The following is a 12,463-nucleotide window of genomic DNA, read 5'->3' on the forward strand; positions in this document are numbered from 1 at the left end:
AGATAATAAAATGTGAGGCTGGATGAACACAGCAGGCCTAGCAGCATCTCAGGAGCACAAAAGCTAGACCTATTTGTCAAAGTAAACACCATGTGAATGGTTATAGCTCATCGATGAAGAGTGGGTGTCGCTGGCTAGGCCTCCATTTGTTGTCAATAAAGGAATTACATTCAAGAAGTTCGTGATGAGTGTATCTGCTAGCCTTAATGTTCTAGGTGGTGGAATTTGCAAGTTTGGAAGGTGCAGCCGCAGTTACTGTGGAGTTGCTGTGTATTAGATTATACACACTCCTACCACTGTGCATTGGTGATACAGGAAATGAATATTTAAGGCTATGAGTAGCATTCCAGCCAAGTGGACTGCTTTGTCCTGAATGTGTCAAATGTCTTGGGTGTTCTTGGAGATGCACTCATCCATACAAATGGAGACTATTCCATCACATTCCTGACTTATGCCTTGCAAGATGGTCTACAGGCTTTGGGGTGAATTACTTTACAGAGAATTCCAACTAGACTAATGATGGCTGGTTCAGTTCAGTTCCTGGTCAACAGTATGCCACAGAATGTTAATAGTAGGGATTTATCAATGTTAATGCCATTGAATGTCTTTGGTACAATTGCTAGAATGTTGTCAGGGCCCATAGACTTTGAAGTATCTAGAGCCTCCAGTTGTCTCTTTATATCACATGGAGAGAATTGAATTGGCTGTAAGTTAGAATCTGTGATGCTAGGAATCTTGGGCCAAGGTCCTGAGATAGATAATCCACTTGCCACTCTGACTGAAAATGGATTTACACTTATTTACACTGATTCACAACTGTGGGAATGTGGGCTTTATGTTGGGATCTGGGATCTCATAGTGTTTGGGCTTACATTTTCATTTGGTTTTAGGCTTGTTCCTTAACTAAATTGTGGCTGTATCAGGCCAACATTGGCCTCTCTGGCAGCCAGGTGCAGCTGGCCTGGTCACATTATACTCATCATCTTCCAGCTTCTCTTCCTCCTAGTTAGAAGGTGACAAGTGATTTGCACCTTTGTGCTGCTAAAACTCCATTTCTCTCTGCAGCAGCATTTTGTTCCAGGGACAACAGACAACTGTCAATGTGGAGATTCTGGCTTATGCTTGCTGAAGGATGCCCCACATGTTTAAGGCATTTGATTAACATTTTCAGAAAGTTAATGACTTCTAATGGTGTGTTTCATTCCAAATATTAGAGTTGATCTTTCTCTGTAGCTGTAACACTATATTCTACATTCTGTGCCATTACCCTGATATACTTTACTTATGTAAGGTATGATTTGAATGGTTAACATGCCAAACAATACTTTTACTGTATCGAGGTACAATAATAAATCAAATCAAAATCACTTATTGACAAGTGTCCTTCAGGTTTAGTCAGCCACATTCTTGGAGGGTAGGGATATTTTTAAGAAGTCACCTGCTCTGATTATATTGAGGCATAAATATCTGTGGTAGACTAGACTAGTGTAGGTTATAATAGTCATGAGATCTTCCACATGTATAAGTAATAAACTTATAGCAGTTACAAATGATATGCGTGTTGAGGGAATGGAATCCCTTTCATTTGATGAATCTTGTTGGATTATCAAAATACATTGATTGCACATGAGTGCAGACAATGAACCACTGAATCCTACTGCAGAAAGGCAAGAGCTTTTTGTGCCTGACTGCCAGTATTAGTGTTAGAGTGTATGCATTACGCAGAGTGGCATTCATGGGTCTGGATGTTATAAATGTATGTTTTTGGCGGTTGCGGCAGGTAGTATAGATCAGCTGGCTAGACTTTGGACATGCCTCTGAGTTCACCCCCGTAATAGAGGGTGGACGGGTGGGCACTGAATTTGGAAGCCCACGCACAATGTGTAAATGAATAATTAAGGGTCAACAGAGATCATTAAAAGGCATCTCGAGAAGGTTGGATTTGCTTGTTCAGTCTACTGGCAGTGTTTTGTGGGTGAATGACCAATTGGCTAACTGCTGAGTTTTCTTCTGTAGGAGAAGGGGCAAGCACATTACCCCATAATTATCTGTCCCTGGTGTCTGTGAATTAGGAAGTAGATCTTTAGGCTACAGATTATGGCCAATGGATATTCCCAGTTAACTCGTGAAAGGAGTTGGAAGTGAAGACTTTTAGGGCTATGGTAACTTTGAAAGGCAGTGCTTTGTATGCCCACTCAATCCTCTTAGAAGGAGGTCTTCTGTCAAGAGGCTAAAAATATCCAACACATGTTGATGTGAGAGCCTGATTCTCCTGAAGCAACTGTTGCTTAAATATGTTGATGCAGCTGATCCTCTCAACACTTGTTTACAAGTTTTCTGGGTATTTCTTCATTCCAACTACAGCTCTGTGCCCTTGCTGTCAGTCCTCTGGAGTGGCATGTGGCTGCTGAAAAGGCAGGCGGTTATTGCTGCTTCTGGTCTCTCTGCCATTTCTCCTGCTCCTCATAAACCTCTCCCATTCCGCAATGAAAGCCGACAGCATCTGAGTTTACAGTAAGGTAACTAATGGGCAATCAAAGTCAAATGACTTCAAACACATTGCTCATGTTCTGTATATCTAGAAAATTGTACTCTCCCAATTTGCCCCGAGTACAAGCCTTTTTCATTGGTATTTTCTGTTCAAGAACTTTCCAGTCTAATGTTAGATTAAAGCTGATAAATACACAACGGTTATGAAGTAAAGATTCATTATCCCTCAAGCAACAAATTACGAAAACATGGAATTAAAATTGTAGCACACATCTGGGTGAGGAAATCCCTTGTAGGTCTCTCCCTTTCTCCACGAGGCCTCTTTCTCACAGAGATAACACACCTTCCTCCAGGGAGTGTCCTTTCTACCCCTCAAGCTCCCCTGCTGATGCCCTGACTTGCTGTCAACACCTGGAGGCCATTTTACACAGTAGCATGCCAGGTTGATATTCAATGACATTCCAGTGTACTCCTGTGTTACCAACCTTAGGGAGATTTGTGAAGATCAGGAAATCTGTGCCTTGACAATTAAATCTAGAATAAAAGGTTTATATGCCACTTAATTGCTATATGACATTTAAATATCTGACTGAGCTCCTTCAAGGAAATTTCCCACTCTCTGTGTGTCTGTTAGATGTAGAAGAGAATGGGAACTTCTTGGGTTTCCCATGTGTTGCTATTTTTCAGAGCTTTAGCCTCCACATGTAACCAAGTCAATCCAATCCTAACCACCCCCTCCTTCAGGCCTCATGCAGAGAAAATCAAACTGTAATTGCCTAGTATGTGTACTGATGTGTGATTATTTACAATGTCCATGTTACGTTTTGGGTTCTTAATCAAGATCATTTTCTTGTTTTGCTTCTCTGACCACTCACCTAGATAGGTGCTAATGCTATCAGCAGATCAGTATCCCATATCTAAAAAGAAGAAATTTTCACATATTTCAGTTGAGTAGTTGTTAAAGTCAAGTTCCAGTGAATTGGCATGAGACAAGTTTAACAGTAATGTCAGTGCCATCTACTTTTACCAACATTTGTAGCAGCAATAGAGAATCCTCTAAAAGCATTTATCTTAAGAATTATCTTACAGTCCATAGTGTAAATTATTTGCTTAACATCTAGCTAATTTCAGCATGTGCAGGATTTGATCAAAAATCCCTTGTGGTCAGTCCCCATATTCAGTGACCATCACGCATGGTCTAGTAGATGATGTGGTTGTTTGTTGTATCTTGCATGGACGTACAGAAGAAATATATTAAATGTACAAAGTAGAAAAGTGTACAGATTATAACAACATTCTTATATATAATTTGACAGACTGAAATAAAACAGCTCCTGGATACCACTCTTGACAGTATATCAAGCACTCAGAAGGCCTTGTCACTTTTGGTGAAGTTTGAGAAGTAAGTCTGAATGTGTCGCTGCATATATACTGGTGTCTTTGAAGAATCTGTATCCTTCTATGTTTCTGTTAGAAGTGCTGTAAACTTCACATTTTCCTCAATAAATGCTTCCCAATTGGCCAGTACTGTGGGGATTTTCTTTTAGCACTTTCTAGCCTGATGATGCATAGTATGAAGAAGTTCACTATCACAGATTTAGATGCAGCGTTGTACTAAGCTCAAGGTGGAGTAACAAAACTATCTGTTGTCTTTGTTGCTGAACTACAAAATTCTGTCCTTGACAGATTGATTGATGTGCACTGCCATCACCTATACTTCTTAGTATTTTCTTGGACAAAACCCTTTGCACATTGTATTCAGAGCCTGCAGCGATGATAAGCCACAGCTAGCTCAAAGAAAAGACTATTGTGATTGAACTTGTTCAGTAATGACTGATGAAGTGATGCATTCTATTCAAACACGTGATCATCATTTGTGTCTTTCAGGCTTGGAATACCATATCTGGGAATTGATAAGCAATTTCAAAAACTTCTGCATAGTTATCGTAAAGATATTGATCTTGTATCCCTAATTTACACAAAACAGAAGGCTGATCCTCCAATGCCACATGACTTTCCTCCAATAGCTGGAAAAATAATTTGGGCTCGGCAGCTCTTCAGACGTATTCAGGAGCCCATGTTGCTGTTTGAGCAGAGGACTGGTGTCCTCCAGACTGATGATGCAAAGAGAATTATCCACAGATATAACAAATTAGCCAGCGTTTTGATGGAGTATGAAGTACTTTATCATAGAGCATGGATGCAACAGGTAACATATATATCATGTAACATATGCTGAATGTAATCCCTTTGGTCCTGTGTATGATGTTCACATTTACATATAGAGTATTTGTATTTGGTCTTACATGTTGAATAATTGCCATTCTGACATAGGAGTTTTAAACAACTTTGGGTTCCTTGAAAAGTATTAAGTTGTAATCAGAACACGGAAACAGAAATAAGTCTTTTAAGTCCTTTGAGCCATAATGACTCACCTGTACCTCACTCATTTTATTACTTAATCTTAACCCTCTAGATTTCTTTACCTTTAAAAGTCTAATTGTCCTTTGACACAAAGCCTTTCTGGGGAAAGAGTTCCACATTCTTACTGCCCTTTGTATGAGAAAGTGCTTCTATATTTTTCTACAAAACAGCTTAGCTATGGTTTTAACTTCATGTCCACTTGTTGTTGACTCCCCAAGTAAAGGAAATTGTTTTTCTTGGCTGATTCAGACCTGGAATCAGCTGTCATTTTAGACGAGTTTCATGTGGAGTTTTCTCCTGCAAGGCCAATCAACTTATCTCATACTGTCATCTCATTGACTAAACAACTCCTCTCCAAAGTGCTTTGTTCATCCTGTTCTCCTACTCATAGAAGTTCTTGCTACTGCCATGTCATCCCTGACGCTGCTACAGTCTTCGAACCCAGCTGTGCACACAATCAAGCAGTGTAGTCTGGAGTTGACCTTTACTGTGCATGTACAGCAACCACAAATCAACATTTCTCAGGGCACAGATGGCATCGTTGACACTTGATTGCATGAACAACTGCGTATGCTTATATCTATCACTATTTGTATACCAAGCCATATAGCTTATCTGTCCTTGACTTAATCTCATTTTACAATCCTGTCAAAGTCAGTACAACCCTATTCCAATGTCTAACATCTTATCATTGTTCAATGTGGGACCATCACATACAAGAAAGCCTTCAAATGTTCTGAAGCATTGACTTTATTCAGCTTTGGCAAACTGGATTTAAAAAAAACTAACTGAAGTCTTAATTTCCTCTTGAAACAGAAACAGACTGCTTGCCTTTTATAGCATCAACAAATTCACAATCAATGAATGATCACTGCACTTAGCTCACATCTACTGGAACCAGTTTCAGTTAAGTCCTGTCTGGCTTGTAACATCTGAAGCTGCGCTATGTCATGTAGAAGGTGATGTTCCTCCTGCTCAATGTCTTTAACCTCCTCCTTGGAAGACAGCTATCACTCTTACAGGCCAAAGCCTACTTTATGGGCCGTGACTCTCATCTTGTCACGGGGAAATGAGATGAGTTAGTGTGATCTGGCACAGTTGCATTTATATTAACATTATTCCATTTGTTCATTGAGGATTGAGAGCTCACACAATTCCCGATGGCTCTTTGGAATTATTCTGTTGCATACTTCCACCTGTCCCCTTGATGACTTCTGGAATAGAATAGCTACCTAGTCTTCCATGTCACATTTTCACTTCAGCAGCTGGTGTAGTTCTATGACAGTGTCTGGGACATTCTCCGTCTGCAGCGACACTGCACTCCACTCTTCTCGATCATCTGGCATCGTGGACATTTGTCTCACCTTGTGCTCCTTGTGCATGCTGAAGGGACCTTCCCTTGTGATCCCATCACGTGGATACTATTCAACAGCTGCTAGAGGTTGCTGCCGGTTCTGGGCTTTCAGGAGCAGTTGGTACTCTTCTATTTTATTGTTGCATCACAACGACCTCAATGATAACCTCTGCTGTGGCTGGATCAGTCATGTTTGCAATGAACCTATGTTGCAATGAGCCTTTCCACTGCTTGGGTCATAAGAAAACGTCCCTACTATTGTGGGCAGTCAACATTCTCATCACTTAAATGACAGATGGACATGGAACACACCGACAAGGAGGGCCATAGGATACCTCTGTTTGGAGCTTTAATGTAGAACCTTATTCCAATGACTGTAGCACTAGTCATGTCACAAAGAAACAGTACAATGTGCCACATGAGTACTGAGACCTTGTCCTCTGAGCCAAGTTATCAAGAAAAATTTTGTTTCATGTAAGAATGTTAGCAGATATTTGTGAATATGTTATGAGAGGGAATCAGTTCCATGCTCCTGTGCAGCTTATGACGTCTTGCCTTATCTTTGTGCTTTGTAGCCCTCAGGTACAACTTTTAAAGCAAACTTTAATTACTTCAGCTTCACACAGCTGACTGTCTTCAATCTGGTGAAAATTGCTTGTGACCAGCATTTGCACCCAACACAGTTGCACACTATATGCATTTCATATGCATGATGCATTGATTACAGATGAATTCATCTTGTACTGTGTAAGTGCCTGCTCAATATACATGCCCGTTGAAGTCTCTCATGTTGCACACAAATGGATCCACTCAGTGTGTGGTCATAGCTTGCAGTCACTGGAATATGAAAGGCCACGTAGTTCCTGCTTAGCAGAGTGAGACTCACAATCAGCTTGGTAATCAAGGGGTTCCCCAAACCTCCATGTGTCTTTCTTCTTGGCATTATCTGTCGAGCCCATCAGTACTGATCCTTGCCATATTCCCACAAAGAATCTGGAATTACATCCGTTCTCATCATTGCACCCTCAGTCCCAGCCCTCAGTTTAGTCTTGCCCACACCGCACTATACAGTCTCTGTCTGAGCACCCCCTGACTTGACTGAGGACCTTTCCGCTTAGACATTGAGACATGGCCTTTTTTTGATTCATTCACAGGATGAGGGTATCACTGGCTAGGCCAGCATTTATTACCCATCCCAGAGGGCAGTTAAGAGTCAATCGTATTGCTGTGGATCTGGATTCACATGTAGTGACTTGCCTTAAGAACAATAGTGAATCAGGTGGGTTTCTTCTGGCAATTGATATAGGTTTCAGGTCAATATGAGACCGTTAATTCTGGATTTGAATTGAATTCAAATTGTACCATCTAGGATTTGAGCCAGGGTCCCTAGGACATCATCTGGGTCTCTGGATTAAGAGTCAAACAATAGTATCATTGGGCCATCACCTTCCTCTTAATTCGATTGAAGCACAGGCAGTGTGTTTATTACGTAATCCTGAAGATTTGTACTTGAGAACCTGTCGTGCCTCTAGCCAAGCTGTTCTTACACAGCTACTGTACTGGACTAAGCCTGTCAATGTGGACGACGGCCTAATGGTATTATCACTGGACTGTTAATCCAGAGACACAAATAATGTTTTAGGGACCTGGCTTCTAATTCTGGGTAGAATCTGAATTCAATTAAAGAATTCTGGAATTAATAGTCTAATAATGACCGTGAATTCATTGTTGATTATCGGAAAAGCCCATAAGGTTCACTGATGTCCTCTAGGGAAGGAAACTACCATCGTTATCTAATCTGGCCTACAAGTGACTTCAAATTCACAGCAATGTGGTTTACTCTGAACTGCCCTCTGGACAATTAAGGATGGGAAATAAATGCTGCCTGACCAGTGATGCCCTCATTCCATGAATAAATAAAGAAATAAAGAGAAAATATAATTCCCTCCCCAACAGCATTTTTTGGACCTGCAGCAAACAGACTGCAGTGGTTGAAGAAGGTAGCTCATCACCACCTTCTCAAAGGAACTAGGAATGGATGATAAAGGCTGGCCCAGCTAGCAATGCCCACATCCCATAAATGATTAAACTATGCCAACCTGCCAGGCTTTGTTCTGCCTTAAGCAGTGCAGCAAGACAGAGGTACTGTGAGCTTGCTGAGGGAGTAGGTACAAAAAGGCAAAGCGCGGCTGGGACATGTGCATTGAAGGAGACACAAGCTCAGTGGGCGCTAAGCCATTGAGTGACTAGCCCTGAGATATGCTATGATGATGCCATGATGCTGGTAGGTATTAGATGACAATGTCCGTGAAAAGTGTGGGCAGTAGCTGACCATGAGATTTGGTGCCAGACGTCCAAGATACAGTTCTGGAAAAGCAAGCATTGATTTGGAGTCACCAGGTAACTGCTCTGACTTTCTGGGAATTGTCACTGTCAATTTCTATCCAATGGGTGGGAGAATGGGAAAACTGCATCTTAATAAGTTGAATTTTAGGTAACAATGAAATCCTAATGAATATTAATGCATTGAAATCAGCCTTTTACCACTCACTCGTCATTTTGTTGGAAAATTGAACTTTTTATTCTTGGTGTCAGGAAGCTGTTCATGGGATTGCAATTTTGCCAGCCTTCTTTCTATGCCCCATGTCATTCAAGGGTGGGGAAAATATCATCCACTGAATCTATTTACCCTATTCAGTCTATTTATGGTCTTCAACATTTCAATCAGATCACCTCTGCATCTTCTTTTAAGATTGAATCTTCTATATTCAATTAATTAATGTTGTTTGTTAACATGCTAAATATGTGTCCAGCCCAACCTTTTTCCATACTCATAAAAGTGCCGGATATTTTATTGGCTTTGTTAGCATCACAATTTTAATCTCAGGGAAAATTACTGAGTATGGTAACAAATCTGCCTTCCATTATTTCTATTAAAAAATCCTCTGGAACATTGAGATAGATCAATTGGTGGAATTGTGTGTAAGTTGAGGAGAAAAAACAAGTTTTATTTTCGAATTTTATGAAATGCCGGTCTGGTATCTTTCTGCATTTATCAGGCTTTACATTGTGGATAGGTGAGCCTTCCCTGACACAATGCAAAGTGCAGTGATATCTGGTGTCTGAATGAAATGCATTGTACGTTAGACTTTTGTCAGTGCTATTAGGCCGTGGGATTTCTTAGCACCTAGATGCAGTTTTTTGTGATTAAACACTTCAGCTATTATTGAAATTTTATATAGTATTGCTTTCTCCTCTATTTTTATTTGATGCAATCCTATTTCAGATGGAAATGGTTCAGTTTGGTCTCCAGGCATCATTACTGGTGAAGCATCCAGACACTGGAGAAATGTTGGTGAACTTTGACCCTTATCTTACAGTCCTGATAAGAGAGGCAGAATGCATGGGTCGAATGGATTTCGAGATCCCCCAGACTGCAAAAGCACTTCTACACAAACGGCATTCTTTGAAAAACATGTACCATAAACTGCAGGTATTAATGACTACAGATGAAGTGGAATAATGATAATAGGTGAAGGATTATGCATTCTCTTTACACTCCACAAGATGCAACTATGTGTACAGATGAGCAATGTTGTACAAACTGATTGTCTAAAACTTTCCAGCAGAAGCATATCATCTCTTTTACAATGCTTAAAGAAAATTTAATGCATGGGAAAGTTCAGCTCTGAATTTGCTTTGTTCAAATTAATCCAAGTGCCGATTTAATTCATTTTGTTGAAACAAAGGAAAGACAACTGGGAGGAGGTTATTCGGCCTCTCGTCAACAAGAATGTGGCTGATTGTTTACCTCGGCTGCAACAACTTGCACAATCATTTACTACCCATTTGTAATCTTTGTTTCCAAAACCGTATTGATCTTTGTCTTGAATATACTCAACAACCAAAGCAGCCACAGTTGCCTAGGGTAGAGAATTCCAAAGATTCACAACTCTTTGATTAAAGAAATTTCTACTCATCTCAGTTGTAAATTGCTGATCTATTATCCTGCCACCATGACTCCTAAATATGTAAATTGTGGTTCAAAGAAAACCTCAAATAGCACAAAAGAGTGATGTTACACACTATGAAGTAAGCCAATTTTAAGGCTTGAGGTTAAGGTTCAAATTGATGGCCCCATTTTGATATCTTGTTTTGCAGCATTCTTGTTAACAAATTGAACTCGAGTGAAATCCATAAAATACTCTTAACTTTGAAATAACAATATGAGATGTGTAGAACTGTTGACTTTTGAAGTTGGTGTTAGGTACGTTATTTGGATAAACTTGAGGAACTTTTAATCTGTATTGAGGTATACCATACCCAATGCATGTTAAATTACCAGTGGTTAAATACTGGTTATAGAGTCACAGAGTCATACAGCATGGAAACAGACACTTCGGTCCAACTCATCCATGCCAATCAGCCATTCTAAACTGAACTAGTCCAACTTGCCAGCATTTGGCCCCTAGGCACATATTTATCTAGGCATAGTTTTGCTTTATTTCCACTCACACTGAACAGACAACCCTGATTACTTGTTCCTCCATACATATATATGTGTGTGTATGTATGTGTATATGTATATATATGTTTGTGTGTGTATATTATAGATACATATAATATCCAGTCACCTGCCCATCCAATTATTCCTTAATTAGCACATGATTACCTTTTATCCGAATTCCATTTAGTCTTAATCATCATTGCTGGACCCTGTTAGGATACAACAATGCTGACACTGTATAACAAAAACACCATATTCTATGTTTCAGCACTGAAGTTTCGCACAAGCACAAAAATAGATCAAGCAGGTATAGAGACACACAGGAGTGATTTCTACATTATGATTTTGCCTTGTCTAACTCTTCAAAACAGTTCCATCTTAATCTTTCTGTTTAATTACATTAGCCAAACCTGTTCGTGAAATTACTGCTGTTTATTTTTTATTGCCTCAATTACTTATAATGGATAGTTTTGACAGTAATGTCCCTCAAAAAGCTTAGCTGATTATTATCAAGAAATTATAAACCAAGTGACTTTTTTTTTGCTAAAATTAAATAGTGAGTTAAGCAACCTAATAGTTTTTGTGATTATTCCCAGCTATTGCTAGAAGAGAATTCCAGATTACGTGGAAGAATTAAGCCGATCTGTGAGATCCTTATTGCACCTCATGTGCACAAGATTGATGAAGCCTTTCAGCCAGGACTTGTAACACTTAATTGGACATCATTAAACAATGATTTGTTTGTGGATAACGTATATTCAAAATTAGGTAATTAATTTTATTCCAAACAGTATGTGTGTCATAGTATCAGAGATAATGGGAACTGCAGATGCTGGAGAATTCCAAGATAATAAAATGTGAGGCTGGATGAACACAGCAGGCCAAGCAGCATCTCAGGAGCACAAAAGCTGACGTTTCGGGCCTAGACCCTTCATCAGAGAGGGGGATGGGGAGAGGGAGCTAGAATAAATAGGGAGAGAGGGGGAGGCGGACCGAAGATGGAGAGTAAAGAAGATAGGCGGAGAGAGTGTAGGTGGGGAGGTAGGGAGGGGATAGGTCAGTCCAGGGAAGACGGACAGGTCAAGGAGGTGGGATGAGGTTAGTAGGTAGATGGGGGTGCGGCTTGGGGTGGGAGGAAGGGATGGGTGAGAGGAAGAACCGGTTAGGGAGGCAGAGACAGGTTGGACTGGTTTTGGGATGCAGTGGGTGGGGGGGGAAGAGCTGGGCTGGTTGTGTGGTGCAGTGGGGGGAGGGGACGAACTGGGCTGGTTTAGGGATGCAGTTGGGGAAGGGGAGATTTTGAAACTGGTGAAGTCCACATTGATACCATATGGCTGCAGGGTTCCCAGGCGGAATATGAGTTGCTGTTCCTGCAACCTTCGGGTGGCATCATTGTGGCACTGCAGGAGGCCCATGATGGACATGTCATCTAGCGAATGGGAGGGGGAGTGGAAATGGTTGGCGACTGGGAGGTGCAGTTGTTTGTTGCGAACTGAGCGGAGGTGTTCTGCAAAGCGGTCCCCAAGCCTCCGCTTGGTTTCCCCAATGTAGAGGAAGCCGCACCGGGTACAGTGGAACTTCCGCCATTTACAATCCGACCCCACCACCCAAGACATTTTTCCATCCCCTCCCCTGTCAGCTTTCCGGAGAGACCACTCTCTCCGTGACTCCCTTGTTCGCTCCACACT

At 40.8% G+C, this 12,463-nt stretch overlaps 1 protein-coding gene across 1 annotated transcript in view; it reads left to right on the plus strand.

Annotated features, from left to right (window-relative positions):
• The window catches only part of LOC125459938 (dynein axonemal heavy chain 5-like), a 259,757-nt gene that overhangs the window by 64,204 nt on the left and 183,090 nt on the right, over positions 1–12,463 (plus strand). The window contains exons 13-16 of the mRNA XM_059651530.1: positions 3,807–3,892; positions 4,378–4,699; positions 9,555–9,761; positions 11,372–11,543. Coding sequence (XP_059507513.1) covers positions 3,807–3,892; positions 4,378–4,699; positions 9,555–9,761; positions 11,372–11,543 — 787 coding nt within the window. The remainder of the gene's footprint in view (positions 1–3,806; positions 3,893–4,377; positions 4,700–9,554; positions 9,762–11,371; positions 11,544–12,463) is intronic.

The sequence above is a fragment of the Stegostoma tigrinum genome, chromosome 16 (genome assembly GCF_030684315.1).
Source record: "Stegostoma tigrinum isolate sSteTig4 chromosome 16, sSteTig4.hap1, whole genome shotgun sequence".
Classification (NCBI taxonomy): domain Eukaryota; kingdom Metazoa; phylum Chordata; class Chondrichthyes; order Orectolobiformes; family Stegostomatidae; genus Stegostoma; species Stegostoma tigrinum.